This window comes from Muscardinus avellanarius (genome assembly GCF_963383645.1).
Source record: "Muscardinus avellanarius genome assembly, chromosome: 15".
NCBI lineage: Eukaryota > Metazoa > Chordata > Mammalia > Rodentia > Gliridae > Muscardinus > Muscardinus avellanarius.
The window spans coordinates 88,260,771-88,285,902 of NC_137801.1; the positions used below are offsets into that span (position 1 = coordinate 88,260,771).

Below are 25,132 nucleotides of genomic sequence, written 5' to 3' on the forward strand. Positions count from 1 at the left end.
CTTCTGCAGCAACACTTACTACACTGAGTTAGGCACACACTGATTTTCTCCAAAGAGCCAGCGAGCTGACCAGGCTGGTGAGCTGATGTCTCAGCCCAGGCCAGCCTCAGAGCGGCCACTCTGAAGGTCCAGGGGCCAGGTGGCTCAAGATGCCCCGCCCTTGCTGCAGCTGAGGTGGCCAGGGCCTCCCCCTGGTCTTTCTAATCCTTTACACAGGATGGGAAGATGGCTGTCCAGGAGGCAAGCCCACATGCAGACACATTGATGGGAGCTTCGTTACTGGACCCAAGAACAAAACGAGAAAGTAGAGGTGCTAAGTCAACATGGAAAGCGGGCGGGGACAGGCCCAGGCTCGGCAGGAGGAGGCCAGCGGGCACCTGCAGCCGAAGGAGTGCACGACTTCACAGGTCAGGAACCGCAGGAGGCACCGGGGGCCAGGTGGGCACCACACCCAGAGACGGTCAGCCAGTGCTGGCAAGCATGGAGGAACCCCCCAGCAGCCGCCCCACCCTCCTGACCACAGAGCACCCTGAAATCAGATTCCACAGCGACCGGGAGTCGGTACTGGGGATGGAACCCAGGGCATTCTACCTCCGAGCAACACCCCCAGCCCTATTTTTTATTCTTTATTTGGAAACAGGGTCTCACTGAGTTGCCAAGGGCCTCACTGAGTAGCTGAGGCTGGCCACGAACCGCCATCCTCCTGTCTCAGCCTCCCGAATGCTGGGATTGCGAGCATGCCCACCACGCCCGGCTTGGGAACCAGTTCCCACTGGTGGATAAGTTCCCTTCACACAGCTGCGGTGGCTGATCCCTCCGCCTCCCTCCCTCTGGCAATGGCAGCAGTTTCCGTGTCTCCATCCCCAGGCACAGCCCCGGGAAGGCTCTCAGGTGCCGAGGGATAGATGCTCTGTGCTTTCTTGTGCATCCTGTGTAACGGCCTGGAATACCCTCCAGACACTCAACTGTGCCTGTCAGATAAAATAGACTGGGGCTGCATGGATCTCCCGCACCGCCAGGAAAGGCGCAGAGGCCCCAGAGACCCCCAAGCCCAGCACCACCTTCTAGAAAGCCAGGGAAGAAAGGGCATGGCGCCACCCAGCCGCCGGCCCTGAGCGCAGAGCCGAAGGCAACCTCTCTGCTTGCTGTCCTCAGTCTGAGTTGCTCAAGCTCGCTTTTTTTTTCCTTTAGATTTTTCAAATATAGTTATGCAAAAGACTTCTGTTTTTAAACCTGCTGCGCAACATTTTACCACTGATATTTCACAAAGCCCCGGCAGATAAAATCAGCCAGGCTGAAGGTACGCTGCACACGGGGCTCCCACCGACTGAGCCCTGCGCTGTGACCTTTCATCCTCCTATAGAAAAAGAAGTGCCTTTAGAGAAAGGCTTGTGTGCGGCAGAGGAAGGTGCCTCCCTGCAGGGAGCAGGCGAGCAGGACAACGTGTGCAGGGCAGAAGGGAAGTAGGGCACGCTTCCTGTTTCAGGCCTCGCGGAAGAGGGGTCTCTTAAGGTGAGCTGGGCAGGCTGCGAGAAGGTCGCGGCAAAGACTCCGACCGCCGCGGCGAGATCGTAGACACGGCGTGCGTGTCTTGTTCCATAACTGAATGAAACCGACGAAGGCCGTAGGGAAAGTACATCTGCTTGCAACCCAGGCCGCAGGCGGCTTGTCCCAGCTGACTGTGCGTTCTGGTTGAAAACACCTGCCTCTCCCTCCTCCTCCTCCTCCTCCTCCTCCTCCTCCTCCTCCTCCTCCTCCTCCTCCTCTCCCTCCCTCCCTCCCTCCCTCTCTCCTCTCTTTTCTCCCCTCTCTCCCCCTCCCTCCCTCCCTCCCTCCCTCTCTCTCTCTCTCTCTCTCTCTCCCCGCCCCCACTGCTGCACAGAGCCCCCTCGCAGCTGAGGACAGATGTGGCTAGCAGCGCCTCGCCACCGCAGCTCACACACCTGCAGGTGACGGGCCCCCGCTCCCTCACACCCCTGAAATCTATTAACACACAGAAACAGGTGTCCTCAAACCAAAACCCGCTCTTAGAAAGCGCCCGGTCCGCCTGCCCGCCGCGGATGGAGCTGGCGGGCGCAGGCTTGGACTGCCGCTTGCCTTCCCTGTCTGCTGTGGGCGCAGGGAGCTCCAGGCCCCTTGACCTTCACAGAACACCTGTTCCCCTGAACCCAAGGACGCCAGGCAGCCAGAACAAAGGCGCCGGAGGAACCTCTGTTTCCCGGACATCATATTTCCCTTCATTGTAGCAAAAAGTAGTTGATATCAGATCCATCTTTTCTAACTTTTTGCCCCAGATATACCTTTCTCCTTCGGATCAGTAACCAGCCGTCTAAGAGGAACTTAACTGACACAGAGCGTGTGGGGAAATGACCTACATCTAGAACGTGCTTTAAAATGCATCAGCAGATGGACAGAAGAGACGTCAGCAAACACTGGCAAAACATCAGTGATTACAGAGACTGGACACAGGCCCTTGGGAATCCACTTTGCCACTCTCCCTGCTGTTGGAGATTTCCCAAAAGGAAAATATTTTTTAAATATGTAGCAACCTTTCTGATTGTTGGTGCAACATCTCTGCCCACCCTCTTTGGTGGCTGGATCCTGATATGACCCATGGAATCCGCTCTTTCCACGGATTCCTGTGTTTCACTCGCCCAATCACAGTCCTTCAAATACCCTGCCCAGCTATGGCCTTAAGAACAGACATATGGGTTTATCCAGCCAATGAGAAATGAAGTCTCTCGACGGGTTCCTGGAAAAACACTTTGATATTGCCAAAGAGTGACAGAGTGACATATAGGAAAACTTGGGTCTCCTCTTCTGCTAAACCTCATTACATCTACGTGTGAAGGGAGGAACCTCGGCAGCCATTTCGTGACCATGAGGGAGTCAGCCAAAGACTGAAGTCAGCTGAAGGTTGTGGGCAACAGAGAGGAAAGATCAAAGCAGCGCTGGTCCTTGAGGATGTCAAATAACCACCCCAAAACAGCTTCGTTCAGGAATTAGCAAGTGAGGGAACAACCCACTTCTGTTTATAACAGTGAAGACAGGGTTTCCTGTCAGAGCGAAATGCATCCTGCCTAATATAAAACAAGTGAAAAGGCAGAAGACAGTGAGCACAGGAATAATCACTGCGGCTCTCGGCCGCACCACGTGAGCCTTGATCAAGTCAGCGCCAGCACAGCTCCAAGGGTTAGGATACATGTCATCTGTTCCTGGGGTACGGGTCCTGTCTTTTACTTCAGAGCACATAATTTTATATGTCATTTCTCTGGCGAGCAGCAGGCCCATCCTCGCGTCTTTTCCTGTTGAGTTCCTGTCTGACTTGCCAGAAACACTTTCTCATTCCCAGCCACGTCTACGGTCATGGCGCTTCCGAGCGCAACGGAAAGTCTGGTCTTCATCAAGCTGCCGTGTGGCCTTGGCGGGCCCCTGGCCCCTGGACACCGAGGTGCCTGTCTCCGCAGCATCAGCAGCCTCGCTGAGCGGCCGTGACAGCCCCAGAACTGACGCCTCTGCCAGCAGGTGCTGCGCCGGCCAGGCCGGCTTCAAGGTCAAGGTCCGTAACCGGAGGAACTGTTGTTTTCTTCTACTCCTGCTTTCAGGTGTATTTAAAAAAAGAAAGAGTAGGAGGAGGAGTAAATAAAAAGAAGAAGAAATAGGACGCACTCCATTTTCTTCCTGGTGCTGGAGATTGAACTCAGGGACCTTCTACACAAGCTACACTCCCAGTCCTTTTCAGTTTATTTCAAAACAGAGCCTCACTAAATTGCTGCGACTGTCCTCAAACTTGCAATCTTCCTGTCTCAGCTTCCCAAGTCCTGGGATGACAGGTGCATGCCACCCCGGGGGCTAAATGGACCATCTGTGTGTGCGAGAGCAATTTGTCTTAACACCTAAGGTTTCCTTTTTTTCTTTTTTTCTTCTACCTTCTTTTCTGACAAGGCCTCGGGGTCACTTGGAGAGTGTCTTGGCACACCGGCTGGCAGCTTCCTCGGCCATCAGCACTGCCCCACCTGCCAGCTCCGACCTCTGCCCCTGCGGGCAGCCAGCAAACAGGCACACCTCCCTGGGGATGGCACTCAATCACAGCTCTGAGCCACAGGAACTCAGGCCAGCACCCATCTGTTGGGCACCCGAGGCCCGGGTCCAAATCCCAAGCCCACCTGGGTTGCCCTCCTCGCCTGACGCAGTAGCGCTCCACCTGCACCCACACAAGGTGCCAGGACCCAGGAGAGTCTGCAATTTGTACTGCCAGAAGGAAACCTTTAATTAACTTTAGCAGAATTTGGGTAAAGAAGCTATTCATTACTTGAGTAGCTAGCACTCTGGACCAAGGATGGTTCTGACTATTCCTGGGACACAGCAACAGGGGTTGTTTAAAAAGTAACCTGCAGATCCAACCTGATTGGCTACTTCCAGCAGTGTGGAGACATCCTCAGCCTCTGATTGGCCAGAGGTCCGGCTTCTGTGATTGGCCAACACCCAGCTACTGTTGAGAGCGCATTCTGCCAGTTAGTTAGCTTCTGACCGTCTGTTTATGCACCAAGCTCGGTCTCGGGTCACTCTGCAAAGAGAGCCCTGTGGGTCGAACCTAAAATCGGTACACGGGTAGTTTTGGGCTGGTGTAACTCAGTTTCATAGCATCAACAATACAAATCGCGTCTTCTGGCGGCCAGGCCTCCTCCTCCTCCAGACGTTGCCTCCACCCCCCCGCGCAGGCAGCCGGTGCCTTCCCACGTGCACGGCGCACACGCATGGACACACATGCACACACTACATCCCCGTGTGTCAAGGGCCTGCCTCACCGGCACTGTCCTTCCACGAGGTCACCAGACGCGGGCACGGTGTTTGGCCTTTACCTAGTGCCTGGCAAGTCATTAACAGTGCTGGTTGGATGGCCCGACTGATGCACAGTCAACTGGAATTCTTCCAAGACAACATGTCCAGGATTTCATTTCTTTCTCCTTTTAAGAGTAGAGGGAGGTGAATAATCAACTCTCTTCTACTTGGGGATGGTCCACAGGGCAGCACCTTCTCATGAGATCCCAGTGAAAGCCAGAGGGGAGGGAAGAGGGCGGCCACCAGAGGCCGTGAGCGCTCTTGGCCCCTGGGGTCTCTGTGTCCATGCAGGAGCAACTCGAAGTGCATTCTGGGTGATTATCATTCTGGAGGGACTGTTCTCTCCACCCCTAGTATGATCAACTGAAAGTGCATCCAATTCCTGTGTTAAAGCACACTCATAAACACACATGCGTGTGCACACACACAAACACACACACAAACACACGCGCGCGCACACACACACACACACACCAAATAGAAGGTTTTCAGGGAATATTGAAGACTATTTTATCAGCACAGAAGCCAACGCAGCCCATGAGCTCCTAAATAAGGCTGGACGTGGTCTGCGCTGGCAGGACACGTGTTTTGTGTGCTGCCAAGCCCTGAAAATCAAAAGAGAAATAAACATCGTGCCGACCTGCAGGACCTCTGGCTTCGCGCACGTTTGGGGCTGGATGTTTCTTCGTGTAAGTGATTGTCCCAGGAGTTACAGGACGGTTAACTGTGCCCCTAGAGAGATGCCAGGCGTAACATGAGACGACGCAAACTTCACCAGATGACCCTTAGGGACAAAATCACTCCAGTCGAGAACCACTGGTCTAAGAAGAGCAGAAATAAACAGATGTGCCACCTGTACTAGGAGGCCTGGTGGGCCGCTCCTGCGCGTGCTGACAGCGGTGGGAACGTGGCTGAGGGAGCACTTGTTCCCGGGGGGAAGAATGTTCTGCAAACCCAGGAAGGTGACGGGAGCAGCCAACATGGCTCCCCTGCCCCTTCTGGCACCTGCTCACCATCGTCCCCACGGCAGACCTCCTGAAAGACCGGGCGTGCAAGTCTACAGATGAAGCGCTCTACCCAGCACTCAAGGCTCCGCTAACCTCAACAGGAAGCACAATCTACACGATCAGACACCTCGGGGGAAAATAAAGATGAGCCTTGCACTGGGCGGGAGGGGGATAAAGGGCCGGCCCCTTCAGGAGATGCCCCAGCGCCCCACGGGCTCAGGCCTCCACGTCGTTCAAAGGCCGTAGAACATCCTTGACTGGTAGGACCACATGCTAAGCCAGAGTGTGATTCACACAGCAAGAATGCCTGTGACTAAAGCCCCTGCCTGGTGTGGGGCGCACGCTTGCAATCCCTGTATCTGGGAGGCTAAGACAGGGGACCAGTGGTTTGGGACCAGCCTCAGCCACTTGCTGAGACCCCATTTCTAAATTAAAAAGGTCTGGGGGTGTATCTCAGAGGTCAAATGCCCCAGTACCAAATCATAGCAACAACTGCGACACATCTTGATCACTAGAAAGCAAATCTGCACGTTCCCACGGCTAGCTCAAGAGCTTCCAGATTCCACCTTGCCAATTTAACTGGGCATTCAGCCTTCAGAAAGGACTTGCAGGAAGGAATCTAGAACCAAAAGCCAGATCTGTAGGCAAGGCTGTAGATATCAGCCTGGCAGTGGGTCCCCGGCACAGCAGCGGGGCCACAGGGCCTGTCGGCGTCCTGTCCTGCGCCTGGAGCACAGCGGGCCCTCACTAAGCCCGCTCCCCTGCCAGCTGCAGCCTCACGGCCCCGCCGTCCCGGGCCGGGCAGTACAGCCCCAGTCACGGGAACGCACAGAAGGCAGAAGCAGGTTCTGAGCCCCGGAGTTTTACCTGTGCTTTCCCCGCCCAGCCAGGTGGCCATAACTACTGGCCTGGAGAGAGCCGGCCTGGAGGACTCCCCGTCCCTGGCTGCGTGGCAGCCCCGCTCAGCATGGCCACGAACGTGCTTTGGCTGTGTCTGGTTCCTTTCTCTCTCTGAGGCCAGGCGCCCCTGCCTGGTGCTCAGCGGGTCAGCCACGTGGTAGCTGGGGTAACACCTGCCACGCTCTCTGGGGCAGAACAGGGAGCCGCTTTCTCACTGGCAAGAGCTGGAACAGCTGTACCCCGTTTCTCTGTCTCTGGGGGAGGTCAGCCCCGATGAGTTTTCCAGATGGACGAGACAAGCAGCTTCTCCTGGAAACTGACCTCGGGTACCTGCGCCCGCTCCACAGAGGGCAGGACCCAGCTCAGCACGGCTCCAGGGCGGGTGAGGGCTCAGGGGCCCAGGCTGGGGAGCCAGCCCTGCCCTGCCCCGCAGGAGCCCTGAGGGTGAGGGACTGGGTCAATTGCAATCCCCTCTGGCTGAGCCACCCTAGCGAGCAGGGAGCCTCCCGGCTGGAAAAGCACCTGTGTTTACGTGGGGAGCACGGAGTGGGTGCAGCAAGGCCGCCATCCGCTTGCCAAGGGCCCCGCGCCAGAGGAGGACAGAACTCGAGGTGGTCACCCCAGAGGGGAGCGCGCGCTCCCTGCTGTGGGCCTTCATGGAGCTCCCTGCAGGTCACCCCATCACAGCAGACGCACCTGCCCAGGAGTCACTGCGCCATGGGCTTGAGGAACACACCTAATGCAGGACTGAGTGTGCGCCACCCTGAGTTCATCCGGCTGTCTCCTTCTGATCCCTTTGCAGAAAGCGACGTGAGTGGACTCACGCAGCGCTCACCCTCCGAGGCCCGCACTGGGAGAGCGTTCCATTCTGTGGCTAAGCCACCGCGCCGGCCCGCTTCCCGCTGATGAGCGTGGGACTGTTTTCGGTTTCAGGCTCTGGGAAGGAGGGGTACTATGAGCATTTGCACACTAGTCCAGGTGTGGACAAATGTTTGCATTTCAGTTGCGGAAGCGCCTAGAAGCAGACTCCAGAAACCTCACGGTAAGTGTATAACGTTAGGAGAAATGGCTAAAATGCCCCCCCAAGTGGCCCACTGTTTTACCTGCCCGCCAGCGTGCGTCAGAGTTGCAGCTACCCCAAGTCCTCCTGGGAATTCTTATCATGAGGATTGGCAGCTGTACCAGGTGGTTGCTGCGGGGGGAGGGGAGGGCGGGCTTTTCTGAGCCATACGTGTGTGTGTGTGTGTGTGTGTGTCCATGTACACGGTTGTGGCTCGCACTTCCTTAACACTAATGATGGTGCCTATCTCCATGCTTTTATTTGCCACCCAGACATCTCAGTGGAGGGATTATTAGTTCAAGCACGTTGGCCGGCTCGTGAAGCTGGGTGGTTGTGTTTTCCTGGTAAGGGGCCATCGGGGCTCTCCATATATTCTGGACAGACTTGTAGCCCATATCCGCAGTGCAAAGGTTTTCTTCCCGCGTGTGGCTTGTCTTTTCATTGCTTAGCAGTGTTTTTCAAAAGAGCAGATGTTTTTAATTTTGCTCAAATCCATTTTTACCAACTTTTCCCTTTAATGGTTCCTGCTTTCCGTGTCTGAGAGAAACGGCCTTGCCCAAGGTCACCCAGATTTTCTCTAATGTTTTTTTTCTAAAAGTTTTTCAGTTTTAGGGTTAGGTCGAGGACACCCGTGGCCATATTGTCCATGCTGTAAGAAATGCATGCGTGCATAAATGTGTATGTTATACATAAATACATATCACATATCATTACACGTGCATGCTATATGTATTCTGCACACGTATACATGTACACGTCTCCCTTTGGCCGTTACTCCTGTGCCTGGACCAGCAGCACACCTGCGGGAGCGTGCTGAGGCTTGCACTGAGGCTCATCTTCCACCTGCTCCTGCTCTAGCTCTCTTTGGCTGGGCTTGTCGTCTTGCCTTCGCAAATACTTTTTAAACTTAGCTTGCTTACTGATTTCTACGCAAACGCCTCCTGGGATTTTAACTTGAGTTGTGCTGGTGCTCTAGATGAGCTTGATTTGGGGCCCTTGGTCTCGTTGTTCAGGGGGATAGTTTAAACACCAGCGAGGGCCTCCGGGCTCCCGTGCGGCACTGCTCCGTCTCGCAGCCCTGCTCCAGGCCACGGGCTAGCGTGGGGGCGCAGCAGCCCGCCTTTCCCCTGCTGCCTGAGGCAGAGCAGAGACGCCAACTCAGGATCTGACCTGAGAGGCCCCCGAGCCCGAACAACAGAAAGGAACAGGGATCCTTGACAAATCTTGGGAAAGGAGCGAAACCCAGGGGCCACAGGAGGGTGAGCAGGAGTCCACGGGTGCAGGAGAGGAAGGAGGTCGGGTCCTCAAAGGCAGGAGCCACAGCCGTCAGCAGAGAAAGCAGAAGCTTGGTGTGAGGAGACGGGCACGAGGTCCTAAATCCCATTAGGGATCCGGGTTCCGGTGTCCCGGCACCGAGCCTGGGGAGGCTCCTGAGTGGAAGCTCAGGTATGTGTTTGACAAAGGTCTCCTTGCTGGCAGAAGAGGATGCCACCTGTGGGTGCAGCCGCAAACGCACGCAAGCAGGTCTCAGGGATGGCCGTGTCTCTAAAGGGTAAGGCCGCCGACCTGAGAGAAGACCAAGGACCACACGGGACACATCGTCTACCTCCTCGTGCCCGGGCCCGGCAGCATCGTCAGTCGCTAACACACGCTCAGCCCTGGCCAAGCCCCGCCACGGGGCTTCGGCGGCTGGCCTCGGCCCTCGAGGACCTCGCTCGGGACGCACACGCCCTGGACGGGCTGTGAGTATTTATAGCCCGCCATTTGGGGGCAATATTTTGTGTAAAGGTTATCTTAAAACGGCAACTTTCCAAACGATGACTTTGCTTTTAAGATTATACCATTGGGGTTGAATAATTTCTTGGCAACCCCGTGTAGAAATCTGGTCAGAGCCTCACTGTGAAGTCTAAAAAAGAGATGGGATAGTCAGCCAGAGAACCCCAGCGGCAGGGACGACCGGTCCCTGGAAGGGGAAGAAAGGGCAGAAAGGCATTTTTGTTTATTTTTATAAAATTTGGAGAACAACAGTCTCCCCAGCTGTCTCCACGAGATCAAACCAGCTCCAAATGGGAGTCGAAATCAAGCTGCAGCAGCCGGCCACCTGCTCCTCGTCTTCCCTCCCCTCTGGATTTCCAGAGACAGTTCCGTTTGTTCCTGACGCTGCCCGTCCTCCAAGGGGCCTTCTGACTCCTCTGCGGACCCCAAACTCACTTCTAATCCAAGTCAGAACACAAAAGCACGTGGCCCATCACCTTCGCCGGGCCGGCTGGGCTCATTGGGACAAAGGCCTGAGCACCGTCCTGGAGGGCTGCTCGACCACGGCACCCGGGCCGGCCGCAACTCCAGGAGCCGTCCTGTGCCTTCCCGGTCCCCGTTCGCCCTTCCCTGCGGCTCTCAAGCAACTCCAAGGCCTCTTGGGGCGTTGGCGCCTGTAACTCCAGCGTCAGGTCTGGGCACAGGCCTCGGTGGATACCAAATTTGGCCTTTCTTAAGGTCTATGAGAAGCCGGCAGAAATCAGATATGGGAAAGAACTGAGTAGAGGTTTTGCCTAAAGCCACGCGCCGTGGGCCTCCAGTTACTGTGACAGCTCCGCACGGGAAACTTGCTGCTTCCACACGCATTAAAGAAAGACAAGGCAGCGGGCGTGGTGGCGCACGCCTGTAGCGCCAGGGCTGAGGACAGCCGAGACAGGAGGATCACTGGTTCAAGGACAGCCTCAGCAACTAGTGAGGCTTTCAGCAACCTAGTGAGACCCTGTTTTCCAAATAAAAAAGGGCTGGGGGTGTGGCTTGGAGGTAGAATACACCTGGGTTCAACAGCCATCTAGCAAGACCCTGTTTGAAAACAAAAAATAAAATAGAGCTGGTGATATAGCCTGAAGGTAGAATGCCCCTTGGTTCAATCCCCAATGCGGGGAGGAAGGGAGGAGGAGAGGAGCTGGCAGACAGCAGCATTCTGCCCTGGCTAGCTCGCTGCTCTCCGGAGCTCTCCTTGGACTCCGGGCTTCCTGACGGCAGAAGCTCCGTGCATTGGGTCCCTCCAGTGTGAGGGAAGGGCGAGTCTCCTAGACGGCGCTCTGGCCCGGCCCCCTCATCCTGCCTTGAGGGTCCCCACTGGGAGGGAGCAGCCCCTCCCTGTCCCGTGTCGGGCAGGAAGAATAGTTAACTCATTCAATCTTGCAGCAAAAGAAAAAAACAAAACGCCCACACAGTGGGGAAACTGTTCCCTGCGTGGGTGGAGGCCCCGGGAGGTGTTATCTGCAAAGGGCACCTCTGGGGTTACCCATCTGCCCCCACCCCCGCGTCAACACCTGGAAACCTCACGCTGAGAGGCGGGGACCAGCGTCAAGGGACGATTTTTCCACTCTGAGAAAATGACTTGACTTCATCAAAATAAATGAAGGCGGCATGATGATCGGGCGCCGGGTGGGGCCCGTTGCACCTTCCCGGCGTCACGGTGGAGGCTGTGCTCCGAGCGCATGTCGGCTGCCCGACACGACGGTCCCTTTCCTCTTCCCAGTTGCGGGCGCCTCCCTAGGCTCCACCTTCCACACTGGAGGGGTGGGCCCCTGGATGAGGCAGGAGCCTGGGGACCCCATCATCCCCTAACAGCCCACCTCTGATCCAGGCCGCCCTGGGGACGGTGCCGTCCACAGAGCTCCTGGCGTGCGCTCCAGATGCAAGTCGCAGCCACGGGCTCCTGGCCGCCACACGTTCACGGGCGCTGTAGGCCAGCCTGGGATTTTAGGTCAGAACTCCCTAGATTTCAGAAATGACTTTCAGGAGACAGAACCCTTGATGATGCCTGCTGTATTTCTACAGAACTGAAGATGCTGGCCACACGCTCCTCAGTAACTCCCCCATCTTGGTGGCCTTTGCTGCACAGAAGCTTTTGAATTTAATGCCATCCCACTTATTAATTCTTGTTTTGATTTCTTAGGCTTTTGGGTCTTATTGAGGAAGTCTCTACCCGTGCCTACATGTGGAAGCATTGGCCTTATGCCCTCTTCTAGTAACTTCTAAGTCTCTTGTCTAATTTTCAGGTATTTTATCCATCTTGAGTTGACTCTTATGCAGGGTAAGAGGTTGGGCTTCAACTCCGTTCTTCCACAAATGGACAGCCCGTTTTCACAACACCATGTGTTCAAAAGTCTTTTCACCAGGGTATGTTTTGGGCACCTTTGTCAAAAATCAGCTGGCTGTGCAAGGATTTGTTTCTGAATCTTCTGTTCTGTTTCACTGGTCTATGTGTCTGCTTCATGCCAATACCATGCTGTCTTTATACCACAGCCCTGTAGTCTAGTTTGAAGCCAGGTGTCACGATGCCTCTTGTATAGTTCTTACCGCTGAGAATCGCTTTGGCTCTCCTGGGGCTTTCGTCTCTCCCTGTGAACTTCAGAACTGATTTTTCCAGCTCTGTGAAGAATGATCGTGGTATTCTAATGAGGACTGCATTGAATCTGTAGGTCACTTTTGATAGAGTGTCCATTTTGATATTTATTATTCCTATCCAAGGACATGGGAGATCTTTCCATTTTCTAAGGTTTTTCTCAACTTATTTCTTTAGTGTTTTATAGTTCTACCTCCTTGGCTAGGTTTATCCCCTGGTATTTTACTGTTTTTGAGGATAGTGTGAATGGAATTATTTTCCAGATTTTTATCTCAGTGGATTCGTGGTCAGTGTACGGAAAAGCGATGGACTTTTGTAGACCTAATCTGCATCCTGCTGCTGCACTAATTTCACAGCTCCAGAGGTTTTTTGGTTGAGTTTTTTTTTTATCTCAGAATTCTAAGTATAGGACTGTGTCATCTGCAAACAGACCATTTCAGTTCTTCTTTTCCTGTTTGCGTTTCTTTGATTTTCTACTCTTGAACCACTGGCTAGCGTTTCGGGTACTCTATTGAAGAGGAATGGTGAAAGTGGGAATCCTTGTCTTGTTCCTGATTCTTAAGGGAAGTTCTAGTTTTTCCTTCATTCAGTATGGTGTTGCCTTTGGGCTTATCATGAACTGATTTTACAATGCTGAAGAAACTTCCTTCTGTTTCAATATTCTGCAGTGTTTTTAATAGAATGAGTGTTGGATCTTGTCAATTTTTTCCAGCATCTATTGAGACGATCATGTGATTTCTGTCCTTGGTTCTATTTCCGTGGTGAATAACATCTATTGATTTGCATATGTTAAGTGAGCCTCCGGTGCCTGGAGAGAACTGACTTGGTTGTGATGTGTGATTTTCTTGATATGATTCTGAATGTGTATGGCCAACATGAACACAGAATTTTTACATCTCTGCTCATCAGTGATATCGGTCTATAATTTTCTTTTCTTGAGTTATCTTTATTTGGTTTTGGTTTTAAGGTGATGCTGGCCTCAGAGAATAAATGTGATGGAATTTTCTATTTCATGTAAGTTTGAGAAGTGTGGGCTTAGCTCTTCTGTAAAGGTTTTATAAATTTCATCTGGGAATCCATCTGGACCTGAACTTCCCACGGTGGAAGACTCTTTTTTGCTGCTTTCATCGCTTTGCTCACTACTGGTCAGCTTACATTTTCTCTATCCTCTTGGTTCAATTTAGGCAGGCTGTGTGTCTCTGAAATGTATCGATTTCTTCTAGGTTTCCAATTTATTGGAGTATAATTTTTTAAAACAGTTTCTGACGGTCCTCCTGATTTCCATGATGCCTGTGGTAATATTTCCTTTTTCATCTCTTGTTTTAGTAATCTGGGTTGATTCTCTCTTTCTTTTGGTTAGGTCAGCTAAGGGTTATCAATCTTGATTATCTTTTAAAACCCCAGCCTTTTAGCTTCTCCCTTTTGATCTTCTGCACTGCAAGCCAGGCGAGGCCAATCCCCGCGGCAGCCGCTGGCCGTTGTCCAACTGGTTTTCTGAAAGAAATGCCTCTAACCAGGGATGCTGACACCCAAGCCCGGGACGAGTCTGAGGTTCAGAGGCGACCCTTCTCTGCATGTTCCCAAGCTGTGAGGCCAGAGGAAGCACCGGGGCCCCGAGGCCCAGCTTGAGATGCCCACAGAGCCCCGGCGGGCGCCGCACATCTCTCCTTCATCACAAGAGCCTGCTCTTGGCACCGCGGGGCGGCGCCTCCAGACATCCGCCTTTCCACCCGGCCTCGGGAACGCTGTCTCCGAACCACCTCTCTTCCTTGAACTCTGGCTGCTTTGGGGAAGGAGGAGCCAAAGGGGAAAGTCAAAGGCAACCCAGGCCAAGCGCTTCCTTCCAGAATGTGCCACCGCCTCCAGCCCACGAGGGGGTGCATCCAAGCCACCGCCCTGTGCAGGGCGAGGAGGCACTTTCCCTTCCCACGAGCAGACTGGATGACTGAATGACAGCAGGCATCCCCCGTGGGGACGGCGGGGAACCAGGGCCTTCTCTATAGACGCTGGCCTCATCGGGACAAGAGCAGAGCAGAGGGCCTGGCAGCCAGGACCTCCCAGGTCTGCCCGCTCCGCCACCGTACCTCCCTCTACAAGGCTGAGAGCCTGGCAAGGTACCGAACAGAAAGCTTTGTCCCCCATCCACGCACAGACTCTGAGTTTCTACATCTGAGTTAGAACTCTCCGCGGAGCCGCAGGAAAGCCGCCCTGGCCTCGGGAAGGGCTCGCGTCTGCAGTGAGACCTCGGCCTTCTCGGAGAAGAGGCGCGTCGGGGCCTCGCCTGCGAGCACGGGGCATGCAGGATTCGTGGGCGACTGAGACGGAGGCGCGACCGAAAGAAAGAAAGGCTGGAGTACCTCGCCCGCCTCATTCTGGGGCAGTCCACATGCAGACCATTCTAGAAAAGGGATTCTTGTGCGTTGCTGCCCAGCACCAGCCAGCTGCGGGTCTTGAGTTCCGAGTCCACACCACATCCCCTAAGGGCGCCTCCTCCCTGCAGCACCTGGTAGTGCTGACAAGATGGCAAGACACCTCTGCGGGCACAACGCTTCCACAGGTGCAGGCAGCACGCACACACGGCACAAGAAACACACATGCAGCTGACGGGGTTCAGGACACACTGGCCCCAAACATGGCATCCTGGCTCTTGGAAAATAAGAGAAGAGAAAGGCCACCATTGCCTCTCCTCGGGAGCAGATCACGACAGCTCCCGTGGAGAGGCCCCCTTCGAATACCTCTGGAACATTCTGATCTCTAAGACACAGAACAGCAGAGAATCTGAGTCAAAATGTCAAGCCCGGTTTATTACCATTCATCCACCTCCTGCCTTCGTGCCCCTAGAGGGCTGTGCCAGGTAAAACTTGTACTGGATACACTAGCGCCCCTTCTCCTGCATCAGTCTTCTGCTGTGGGGCCTCGGCCATGTGTCTAGGGATGGATACGGGGAAGATATTTCTTTACCCCGGCACAGTCCTGACTTTCTCTGCAGCGGCCTTCTTTCCCGGCCCCAGAAGTGTCCAACACACACACTTTCTTCCACACACTCATTCCCAGGGGGTCAGTCTGTGCCGCCTCTGCCTGGCACACCTGCAAGACCACCAAGTCTGGGTCTCGCGAAGTCTCAAAGATTGTCCGGAATCATAGGCCCAAGTCACACTTCAGTGGGAACCACGCGGACATCTTGGCACAGGCATTTGTAGGAGGCATCAGGGCCGTGAGTCCTGAGCCTTGGGGAGGCTGTGAGCACAGTGGGTGTGAGCTGCTTGGCAGCACTTCATTGGCCTGGGTGCGACTTTCATTATGTCAGCGTCACAATGCATTTGGGTACATATAAAAGGAAAGGGCTGATTCTAGAAACAAGCATGCGTGGTCCAAGACTGCATTAATGGTGCGAGAAATCAGCATTTTTCATAAACAGAATGCAGTTGAGACCTAGGTAGAAATACTGACGTAAGACAAATATAAGCCCTTTGCTACTGTCAGACAGGCAGAGGAAGACGGGGCAGGGCTTCACAAACACGCGGCCTCGCCCGCACGCAGGACGTCCTGGAGTGCCCTTCTTACTCCTGGGCAGAGTCCATGACCCAGAAACCACGTCAGCACCCCAGCTGCAGAGTCCCCCACTTTTGTGTTTTAGTAGAAAGGTTCTACCTACCACCACGGTGGCACAAAAATCTTACTGGGTCCAAATAGTGATTTGCCGTGGCCAAGCTAGGACAATTTCATCTGTGCCGTCGACATCATGGTAAAGCCGCCACCAAAAGATAACTCGCAAACCCCATGGCTGGTGCAAACCAAGGCGTTTCTTAAGAAGAAAAAGAAGAAGGAAAGCTTTACCTGTGGCTATAGCGAATGGCTACCGTCAACCCAATCTGCAATTAAGAACAGAGAGAAATACAAATTAGATACGACTAAGAACATGCTGAACTCACAGGGAAGTTAACTTGACCTGGTCCATTTAAATGACACATTTAATGAAAGATCTTGTTTTTTCAAGAATCTTTTTTTTTTTTCGGTAATGGGGATGGAACCCTCGGCCCTACTTTTTTTTTTAATTATTCTTTATTTTGAAACAGGGTCTCACTGAGTCACAAAGGGCCTCACTGAGTAGCTGAGGCTGTCCACAAACTGTGATCGTCTGCCTCAGCCTCCCAAATGCTGAGATGACAAGCGCGCCCACCGCGCCCGGCTAAGAATCATCGTATTTGCAAGGGTCTTAAGGAGGCCTAAAATATGGCGATGTAGATCCCACAGCAAGTGCCCTTCGTCGGGAAGGACGTCTAGGATAGGGCTCATCTCTGAGACACCGTGGAAGGTTGGGATGGCGGCGTGTGGCTGGTTCCCGGGGTTCTTAGGACAGCAAAGCCCCAAGGAGTCCCTCACTCCCCGGCCTCCAAGGAGACCGGCCACCGTGGCCAGGCTCCTGGGGCCCGCATAGCTTTGCCCTGCCCCTGTCCGCTCAAGACCAGCAAGTCTCAGCTCTGTGGATAAGAAGCAGAGGTCGCGCTGTGTCCGTGACCCTGGAGGCGCCGGCTGCTGCCGGGCCCTGCGCCACCGGAGGCTGCCACTGCCTCCGCTCTGCAGGAGTCGCGGAAACCTCTCAGGCATCCCCGGGTCCGGCCACGAAGCTGGCCTCAGCCAGGTCACGCAAGGCCACAGTGGATAAAAACTCAGAGCAGCCAGGGCCAGCGCGTCAGGCCTCAATCTTCCCAACTGTGATATGAACGAGAGGGTCCTCCTCCTGCGAGAGCAGGGTCCGCCAGCCTGAGGTGGTGGTTCTGTTGTGTGTTAAATCTGTGTGTGTGTGTACGCCCGCTCCAGACACGGGGGAGGCTGTTCACGGTAACTGCCTCCATTAGCGCCGTAGCAGGCAGGGCTCCATTGAGGAAAAGGGTCCCCGATTTCAGTTTTCAATATAACTTTGGAACTTCTGGAAGTGTCTCTCCAGGTGAGCAGTGGCGGTCAGTGTCCACCCTGCCTGTGTAGTCTCAGGAGCGTGTCCAACTCTGGCCTGGCTCAGTGAAGAAGCTCCCGGAAATGGGGACCTGAGCGCCACCTGTCACACCCTTTCTTTGCAAAAAGTCTTTAAGTTGCACTTTAAAACCTGCCGTGCTTTGGAGCCAGGCATGGTGGCGCACGCTTGTAATCCCAGCATTTGAGAGGCGGAGACAGAAGGATCACAGCTCGCGGACAGCCTCAGATACTTAGTGAGGCCTCTGCAACTTAGTGAGACCCGGTTTCAAAACAAAGAATAAAAAATAGGGCTGGGGGTGTAGCTTGGAGGGAGAATGGCCCTGGGTTCCATCCCCAAACCCGCAAAAAAAAACCTGCCATGGTTTGGATTTGGGGTGTCCCCCAGCCCTCAGGGAAATGGGGCGCAATGCTGCAGATGGGGCATTTGAGATTTATCTAGGTGGTGGCCCAGGCTGGTCGGCTGTGGCTGGAGGAGGAGGGGCCCTGGGCTCGGCCTCGGGGGTCATAGGTGCCCCCGCCGCCTCTTGCCTCTGGCCTCCATAATGGGAGAACGAAGCCTGTACTCTCCCTCCCTCTGCCTCCCACTGAGATCAAGCCTGAGGTCCTTGGTCCCGGCCTCACATGGGCGAGACCGGCCACGAGCAAATCAGCCTTCCTGGAAGTTACATGGCCAGGCCTTTGGATTTTAGCTGTGAAATGTGGTGAAGACATGATCCCCGAACGCCATATGCGGTTTCCTTGGTAAACCCCAGTAGACTTGGGTGGGGCGGTGCTTATGGTGCAGCCCTGGGGGTGCAAGATGGCAGGAGGGTCCCCCTGTCTGGGGAGGGCAGAGAGGGAGAGGAGAGACAAAGGGAGGGAGAAGTACGCGGAGTAAAATCGCTGTGACGTGCCGGGCGTGGTGGCGCACGCTTGTCATCCCCGCGCTTGGGAGGCGGAGACAGGAGGATGGCGCAGGTTCGAAGCTAGCCGCGCGTGCTGGCTTAGGAGACCCTGTTTCCAAATAAAAATGCAAAAATAGGTCTGGGAGTGTAGCCCAGAGTTAGAAGGGCTTCCAGGAACCCCAGTACCACAAAAAAAAAAAAATCTCTGTGATGTGAAAGCCCAGCGCTGCTGTCCAGCTGGACCCGGTGCAGGAGCCCTGGACGCTGCTCCGGAAGCCGGCTCCAGGCCCGGCCTTATCACCACGGCACTGGGCGCACAGAAGCAGTGAGAGGGGGCGGCAGGAATAACAGGCCGGCCCACGTGCACAGAAGGCAAGCTGACCCCTGCCAGGCGCCCTGAAGTGGTCAGGTCTCCCTCCAGCTCCCCTAGGAACGGTTCCTTTAGACCAAGGCAAACAGGAGAAAGACACGGGGACGTGGAAAACCAGGAGGACAGGGCCATGTTGGGAAAGAAAGAAAAGCAGGAACTGTAGCCAAAAAGGTCGGGTGATTCACAGATTTTACATGCTGGGTCGCTTTACATTTCCTGGGGTTAAAAAGTTCCGGCTTACAGTTTGGCTAATTATAAGATAATTTTACTGACTGAATATTTTGATAAGCTTTGGAGTATGGCTTAATGGTGGCTTTTCCAGTTGAAAGATAAGCCCTTGCTGGAGCAGGAGAGGAGACAAGGCGGGCGGGGGCTAGCACCGGAGAGAAGCAGGGTGTCACCCAGCCGCGGCTGTGCCTCCGAAAGGGGCTGGCCTGGAGACCAACCCTCTGCAAAGGTCAATTGCAATGAAGTGCTTTTATTTGTCTTTTCTCAGCTTCTAAATAAAGGATTCTATTGTCACTTTTAAAAGGACTCCCTTTTTAAGGACAGAGGTATGAATAATCATGGGAACCCCAGTAGATGGGGTTGGCTCACGCCAAAGGCGAACCAGCCACAGCCCCCTGAAGCCCTTGGTGTGAACCAGTGGTGCTGGCAGCCATGCAAAGGCCCTGGGGCTGCGTGGAGCTGATGTATGGGGAGGGCGGCAGTAGCATATTTCAGAGCCTGGATCCAATCAGGCAGCCCTAGAGAGGAGCTGAAACAGTGTAGAAAAGTTCATAGGGTCGCACTGTGAAACCGGAGTTTAGAGCAGGCCAGTGAGCAAAGCTGGCCAGGAGCTGCGCGGAGGCTCCTCGCGCCGCTCTGCCTCGGTCCTGCAGGGGAAGTGAGGGCAGGGGCCCCCGGGGCCTCCTGTGCCTCAGCAAGCAGCAGGCCAGGCAGCCAGCCACACACACCAGACGCTGCTCCTCGGCCTTAGGAACCATGACCGCAGCACGGCCTCCCGTGGGCCCTGCCAGGAGCCACGGCTCAGAAGTAGCCGTGCACACCCCCACACGCCACAGCACCCGGCACACGTGTGGATGCACACGCTCATGTGTGCTCACTTGCCTATACACGTGTTTACACACATGCTCACATGTACATACGAGCCAGTATCATCACATTGCACACGCGTCTGTGCACACACACGTACGCACACTCATAAAGACATGCTGGGACACCGGATACACCAGCATTCAGGGCCCCTGTGGCCCTCAGACAAAGGGAGGCTCAGACAATCGACCCCTTTGTCCTGGTCTCAGCAGGACCCCCAGGAAAGGGGAGGGAGGCTGGTGGGCTGGCCACTGACCCTGGCCCAGCAGGCAGAGGCCCGGGACGCAGAGGTCATGGGAGTCTGCACTGCCCTCCCTGGGGAACGCCCCTCAGGACAGACTCTAAGTGTTGCCAGAACACACTTAGCAAACCCCTTCGGAGCACTTCTTTTTTTAGATCTGCACAATTTGTTAGCAACAAAATTAAATCACATTTTAATGACGAGGAAAGAGTAATTTACCATTTTTCAAAATCTCCACCAGCTACAGAAACCAGCACCACCCCCACACCCGCGGCCTCAGCCTGCAGAGGATCCTCTCGCAGGACTTCGGGGCAGGCAGCTGCTTTGCATCAAGGCTGAGGGGTTTCCGTGTGACCAGGGAGCTCAGACAGCACGCAGCCCTTCCTGCATTAAAGGGTAATCTGAGAATAATTTGCCATAAAACACCCAGGAGTGCTCCAGCTGGAGCCAGACCTGCCTACGGAGCACCACACAGACAGCATGAGACTTGCAAGAAGGGGAGGAGGGGGAGGGGGAGGAGGAAGAGGAGGACAGAAGAAGAAGAACAAGAAGAATGAGAAAAGAAGAGGAGGAGGAAAATTATACTTAGAAACACATTTTTAAAACACATTATAAATTTTTATCCAGGAAAGGTATGGTTTAAATACCCTAGAGGGCAGCCAGGAAACTCCCTCTTGTGTCCACCTGAAGCAGCTCTTCTTGGTGCCCACCTGACCACAGTCATCCCTGCACAGGTAGAAATCAGCACTTTGCATACACACACACACACACACACACACACACGCACGCACGCACGCACGCACGCACGCACGCACGCACACACACACACAGGAAGACCCCAGGAAAACCATCCATCCCCAGAGTCACCCAGTGCTCCACGCCCAGGCCCTGGGTGTAGACCAGGGGGCTGGCCATGCCCGGGAGCCAGACCCTTCCATGGGGCAGCCACCCACCAGCCCGGCCTCTGTGCTGCATGCCCCTTGATCAACAAGAGCTGGAAACCAGGGGCTCTGTTATAAAAACGCCCACTTTTAAATCAGTTTGAATATTTTTCAAATACTATGCAAGCCAAACAAAACACGTCAGTGGATGTGGCCAGGGGCCACACATCTGCAGCTGCACTGGATGGTCTCCATGCCGCCGAGCAACCCCCACCCCCTGCAGCTCCCCACCTGAGCCCTGCACTGGTGGCGCATCAGGAAAGAGCCACCCGGCTCCCGAGCCTCGCTACCCTCCGGACACCAGCCTAGGGCTCCCTCCTCACCTGTAATGTCTTATGACATCATCAAATAAACTCAAAAAGAAATGTCGCAAGCTGGGCGTGGTGGCACACTTGTCATCCCAGCTTTCAGGAGGCTGAGACAGGAGGATCGTGGCTCATGGGCAGCCTCAGGTACTTAGTGAGGCCCTCTGCAACTCAGTGAGACCCTGACTCAAAATAAAAAATAAAAAATAGGGCAGGGGGTGTAACTCAGAGGTCAAATGCCCATGGGTTCCATCCCCAAACCCGCAAAACAAAAAGAAAGAAAAAAAGAAAGAAAGAAGGAAAGAAGAAAGAAGGAAAGAAGGAAGAAAGAGAAATGTCACTACTTGGCCTTCTGCCGCCCTTTTCACACTGTTCCTTCCTCTCCTCCTTTAATAAAAAAATACAGAAAAGGACGGGCGTGGTGGCGCACGCTTGTAATCCCCGTGCTTGGGAGGCTGAGACAGGAGGATCGCGCAGGTTCGACGCCAGCCGCGCTGGCTTAAGAGACCCTGTTTCCAAATAAAAGTATAAAATAGGTCTGGGAGTGTAGCCCAGAGGTAGAAGGGCTTCCAGAAACCCCAGTACCACACACACACACACACAAAAAAAAAAAAAAAAAAATACAGAAAAGGAGCGTGAAGAGGCGAAAAGACTGAACGGGCCCGCCCAGACACGCTGCAGGGTGAACAGACCGCACACACGGAGGGAAGGGCCTCCAATGCTGAGCCCCACGGGCGGGCAGGCGCTCACGCAGACAGGTTTCCATGCAGGAGCTCTGTGACCCGCCCTGCTTTCCTCCTCCACCAACACCCCGCCCCGCATGGCACCCTCCAGGCGGTCTTCCCTGGATCTCCCGTCTCCCGCCCCACAGCCTCTGCCTTGGCGGCCCAGCTCCTGGGCTCCCGGGCTCTTGCTTTGGGAGCTGAAGGTGCTGAGATGCTCGGGGATGCTCAGGCTGTGCCGGGGCTGCGGCTGGCCCTCCTGGGGAACGAGGACCACATCCCCCTTGCACACTGACTTAGGCCGACACACCCCCGCAGGTGGCCCCTCCATGGGAACGCATGGAGACGCAAACCTCCAGACCCCTGTGCAGACCTGTTGAAGGGAAAGCTCTGGGGTGGCGGCCGTTCCTCCAGGCATGGAGTTTGAGAAACACTGGTCAGACGGCGTGCGGGACGGCATAGCCACGTGCCTGGCACCGCTAAGCCTCCAGGAAGTCATGGCCTCCTGAAGGCACCTCAGCGTCCTGCGGGCAACTTCAGGGATGGCTGCACTGTGGGCTCAGCCCGCTGGCAGGGCTGGGACACGAGGCTCCCGCGCCCACAGGAGACATCCGTGAGCAGGGAGAGGAGCCCCGCCAGCTATTGACAAGCTAGGAAGGGCCAGCCTCAGCGAGGCCCAGACAAGCCTCGGAGCCTGCGGCCGCAGCCCCTCCTCCTGCCAGCCATTCCCACCGGAAGAGGGAAGGATGGCGAGACAGGTGGAACAAATTAAAATAGCAACCCACTTTTCAGTGTTAAGTTTATTTCATGATTCTGCTCTTCCTTGATCTCTTGAAATCGAATTTTTTTTTAAAATCAAAAAAGCTAAAGAAAAAGCCACACTTAAGCTTATGAAAAGAAAGGGACATGTGTGCTGCGTGTGTGATTCTCACACACACAGAGCCATCTCACAAAGAGACTGGATACACAGCTGTGGCGTGGACAGCCATTCACGTGTAGAGCCATGGCGAGACACACTCCACCCAGGACCAGGCGGGAAGCAACTCCCACGTGAACGGGGCCACAATAGACACAGACGCCACACAAACAGCCACAGCATGAGCTGAACCCCACAGGGACACGGCCACGGTGCAGACGGAGTTCCACGTAAACGCGGCCACGGCCGGGGGTGCACGCAAGTGTGGCGCTCAGAGGCTCTTTCCAGATTCTTCAGGAACCTGAGACTGTCAAAGGCTGATTGAAAGAGAAACTGCTAACCCAGGGGAAACTGACCTGGGACTGCGTGGTGATGGCTCCCACCACCTGGGAAAACAGGTGTATTTTTTTTTTAAATACAGTTTTACTGTTGCATCATAATTACGCTCCCTGAGCGGCTCAGGGTGGTGAAGCCACGTGCCCGAGCTCTGGGCGCCCCTCCACATCGCACCGCTCCCTCCTCCTGTACATGTTCTGAGGTCGGCAGTGATGCCTCCCTCTGCCATTTCCTGAGCTCCCCGGTCCCCGGACTCGCACGAACTGAGCCTCAAACCATAAAAAATAAGTCTCCTCTCGGTTACACAGTGAGATCTAGAGACTAGGGCTGTGAGTGTGGCGACCCCAACAGCTACCCCTTGGTGGAGCTCGAGACAGATCTGTTTGAAGGCTCCACACTCAGGTCAACAAGATGGGCCATCACCTACACCCTGGAGTGCTCAGGTCAGGCGCCGTGGCACTGGGCCAACGCAGGCCTTCCACTGCACCCAACGCCACGGGTGGGTGAAGCCCAGCTTCGGAGGCATGGCAGCCGACCCCTGCCACCTTTTCCATACTGCTGCCTCGGACCCGCTGGGCAGCCCGACCCAGAGGGGCATCATCAGCACTATTCACTAGAACTTCCTAATCACGCTCTGGGTATCAACGACAGGAGAAGGGAAACCTCTCTCTGGCACAGTTTCCCTCCCACGGCTCGGCCAGGGCCGCCTCGCTGCCGCGCCCTGATCTTCTGCAACCCACTGCTGAGTTTTCAAGTCTGGGCCAACCCCATCCTCCTTTCCCCAGTCCTGGTCCCCAAGTACAAACCACATGTTCACCTGCCTGGTGCTACTGTGAACACAAGTTATTTGAAGCGTGGCCCTCGAGACCCCATGTGCAGTGGTCCCCACACGCCCTCTTCCTTCTGACCCCCCTCCTCCCTGCTCTGCCGCATAAGAAACGGGAGACTGAGGCTTGTGATTCAGATCTGAAGTGTCCGCAAAGACTCTGGGGTGAAAGGCTCCCCTGCTGCTAGACCGCCACTTGGCCTCCTCCTGCTCGAGACCTTCTAGCTCTCTGGTCTGAGAGAGAAATGCCTGCTCTGGATTCAGGGCCAGCTCCCACCCGTGCTCCGTGTCCTGCCCTGCCCCTGGGACGGTCCCTGAGTCACCACGCTCTGTGGGCAGCACTGGCCTCACCTCTCTCCTCTTTTCTCTCTTGACTCTTCAAGTCACCCCCTCCGCACTCCATTCCTCGACCCACTGACTTCAGAAGCGGAAGCTGGGCATCGAGCACACTTCTTGTGCCCAGCGACTCTACGTGTCGAGGCTGGGAATCGCGCTGCAGCTCTGACAAAGGCGCCGTCCTGTAAGTTAAGGACAGAAGTCGTGCACCTGGCTGACGAGACCAGTTCTTTTTCCAGCAGAGCTGCAGCGTGGGTTGCAGCAGAGCCTGGACAGGAGGGGAGCACGGGGAGCGAGTCGCGGAGAGCTGGGCCGGCCCCTGGGCACCTCACACTGTGACAGCCATCTACTCAAGCATGAAAACTGGGACACCGTTCTCACACGCTAATTAGACAAAGAAATGAGATATGCAAATATTTTGTAAAAGTCTACTGGCTCCAAAATGATCGCCAGATGGAAGTTCATAAAGAAACACAGCCTAAAAGGTCACCCAAAGCAAGCATCCATCACCCTGACCCCTGGAAACAGAAGTCAAGTTCAAGGCCCGAGCCGTCCCAACCTGGAGACAGGCAGGATCCAGCCCTGGCGGCGTCCCAGGGGCCTGCCCAAAGGTCAGAGGAAGCACAGTTACCCAGGCAAGAAGCACGGAAGCTCCCGGAACTCCAAGACACTCCTGTCTGAGGCCCCAGGTGTCCATCATTCCTTCCCCAGTATAGCCTCAAAACAGAGAGCGAGCCGGGCGTGGTGGGCACGCTTGTCATCCCAGCATTCGGGAGGCTGAGACAGGAGGGTCGGGTTCGCGGCCAGCCTCCGCTACTTAGTGAGGCCCTCTGCAACTCAGTGAGACCATTTCAAAATAAAGAATAAAAAATAGAGCGGGGGGTGTAGCTCAGAGGTTGAATGCCTCTGAGTTCAATCCCCAAACCCCCCCCCACACACACACACACAAATTAAAAATAAAGGGCTGGGGGTATAGTTCGGAGCTAT

At 54.9% G+C, this 25,132-nt stretch overlaps 1 protein-coding gene across 1 annotated transcript in view; it reads right to left on the reverse strand.

The window, feature by feature from the left end:
- Window positions 1-25,132, reverse strand: part of ACOXL (acyl-CoA oxidase like) — a gene marked incomplete at both ends in the record, with an annotated part of 233,611 nt that overhangs the window by 150,842 nt on the left and 57,637 nt on the right. Inside the window, one exon of the mRNA XM_080711449.1 lies at window positions 16,037-16,071. Within this exon, the coding sequence (XP_080567575.1) occupies window positions 16,037-16,071 (35 nt within the window). The remainder of the gene's footprint in view (window positions 1-16,036; window positions 16,072-25,132) is intronic.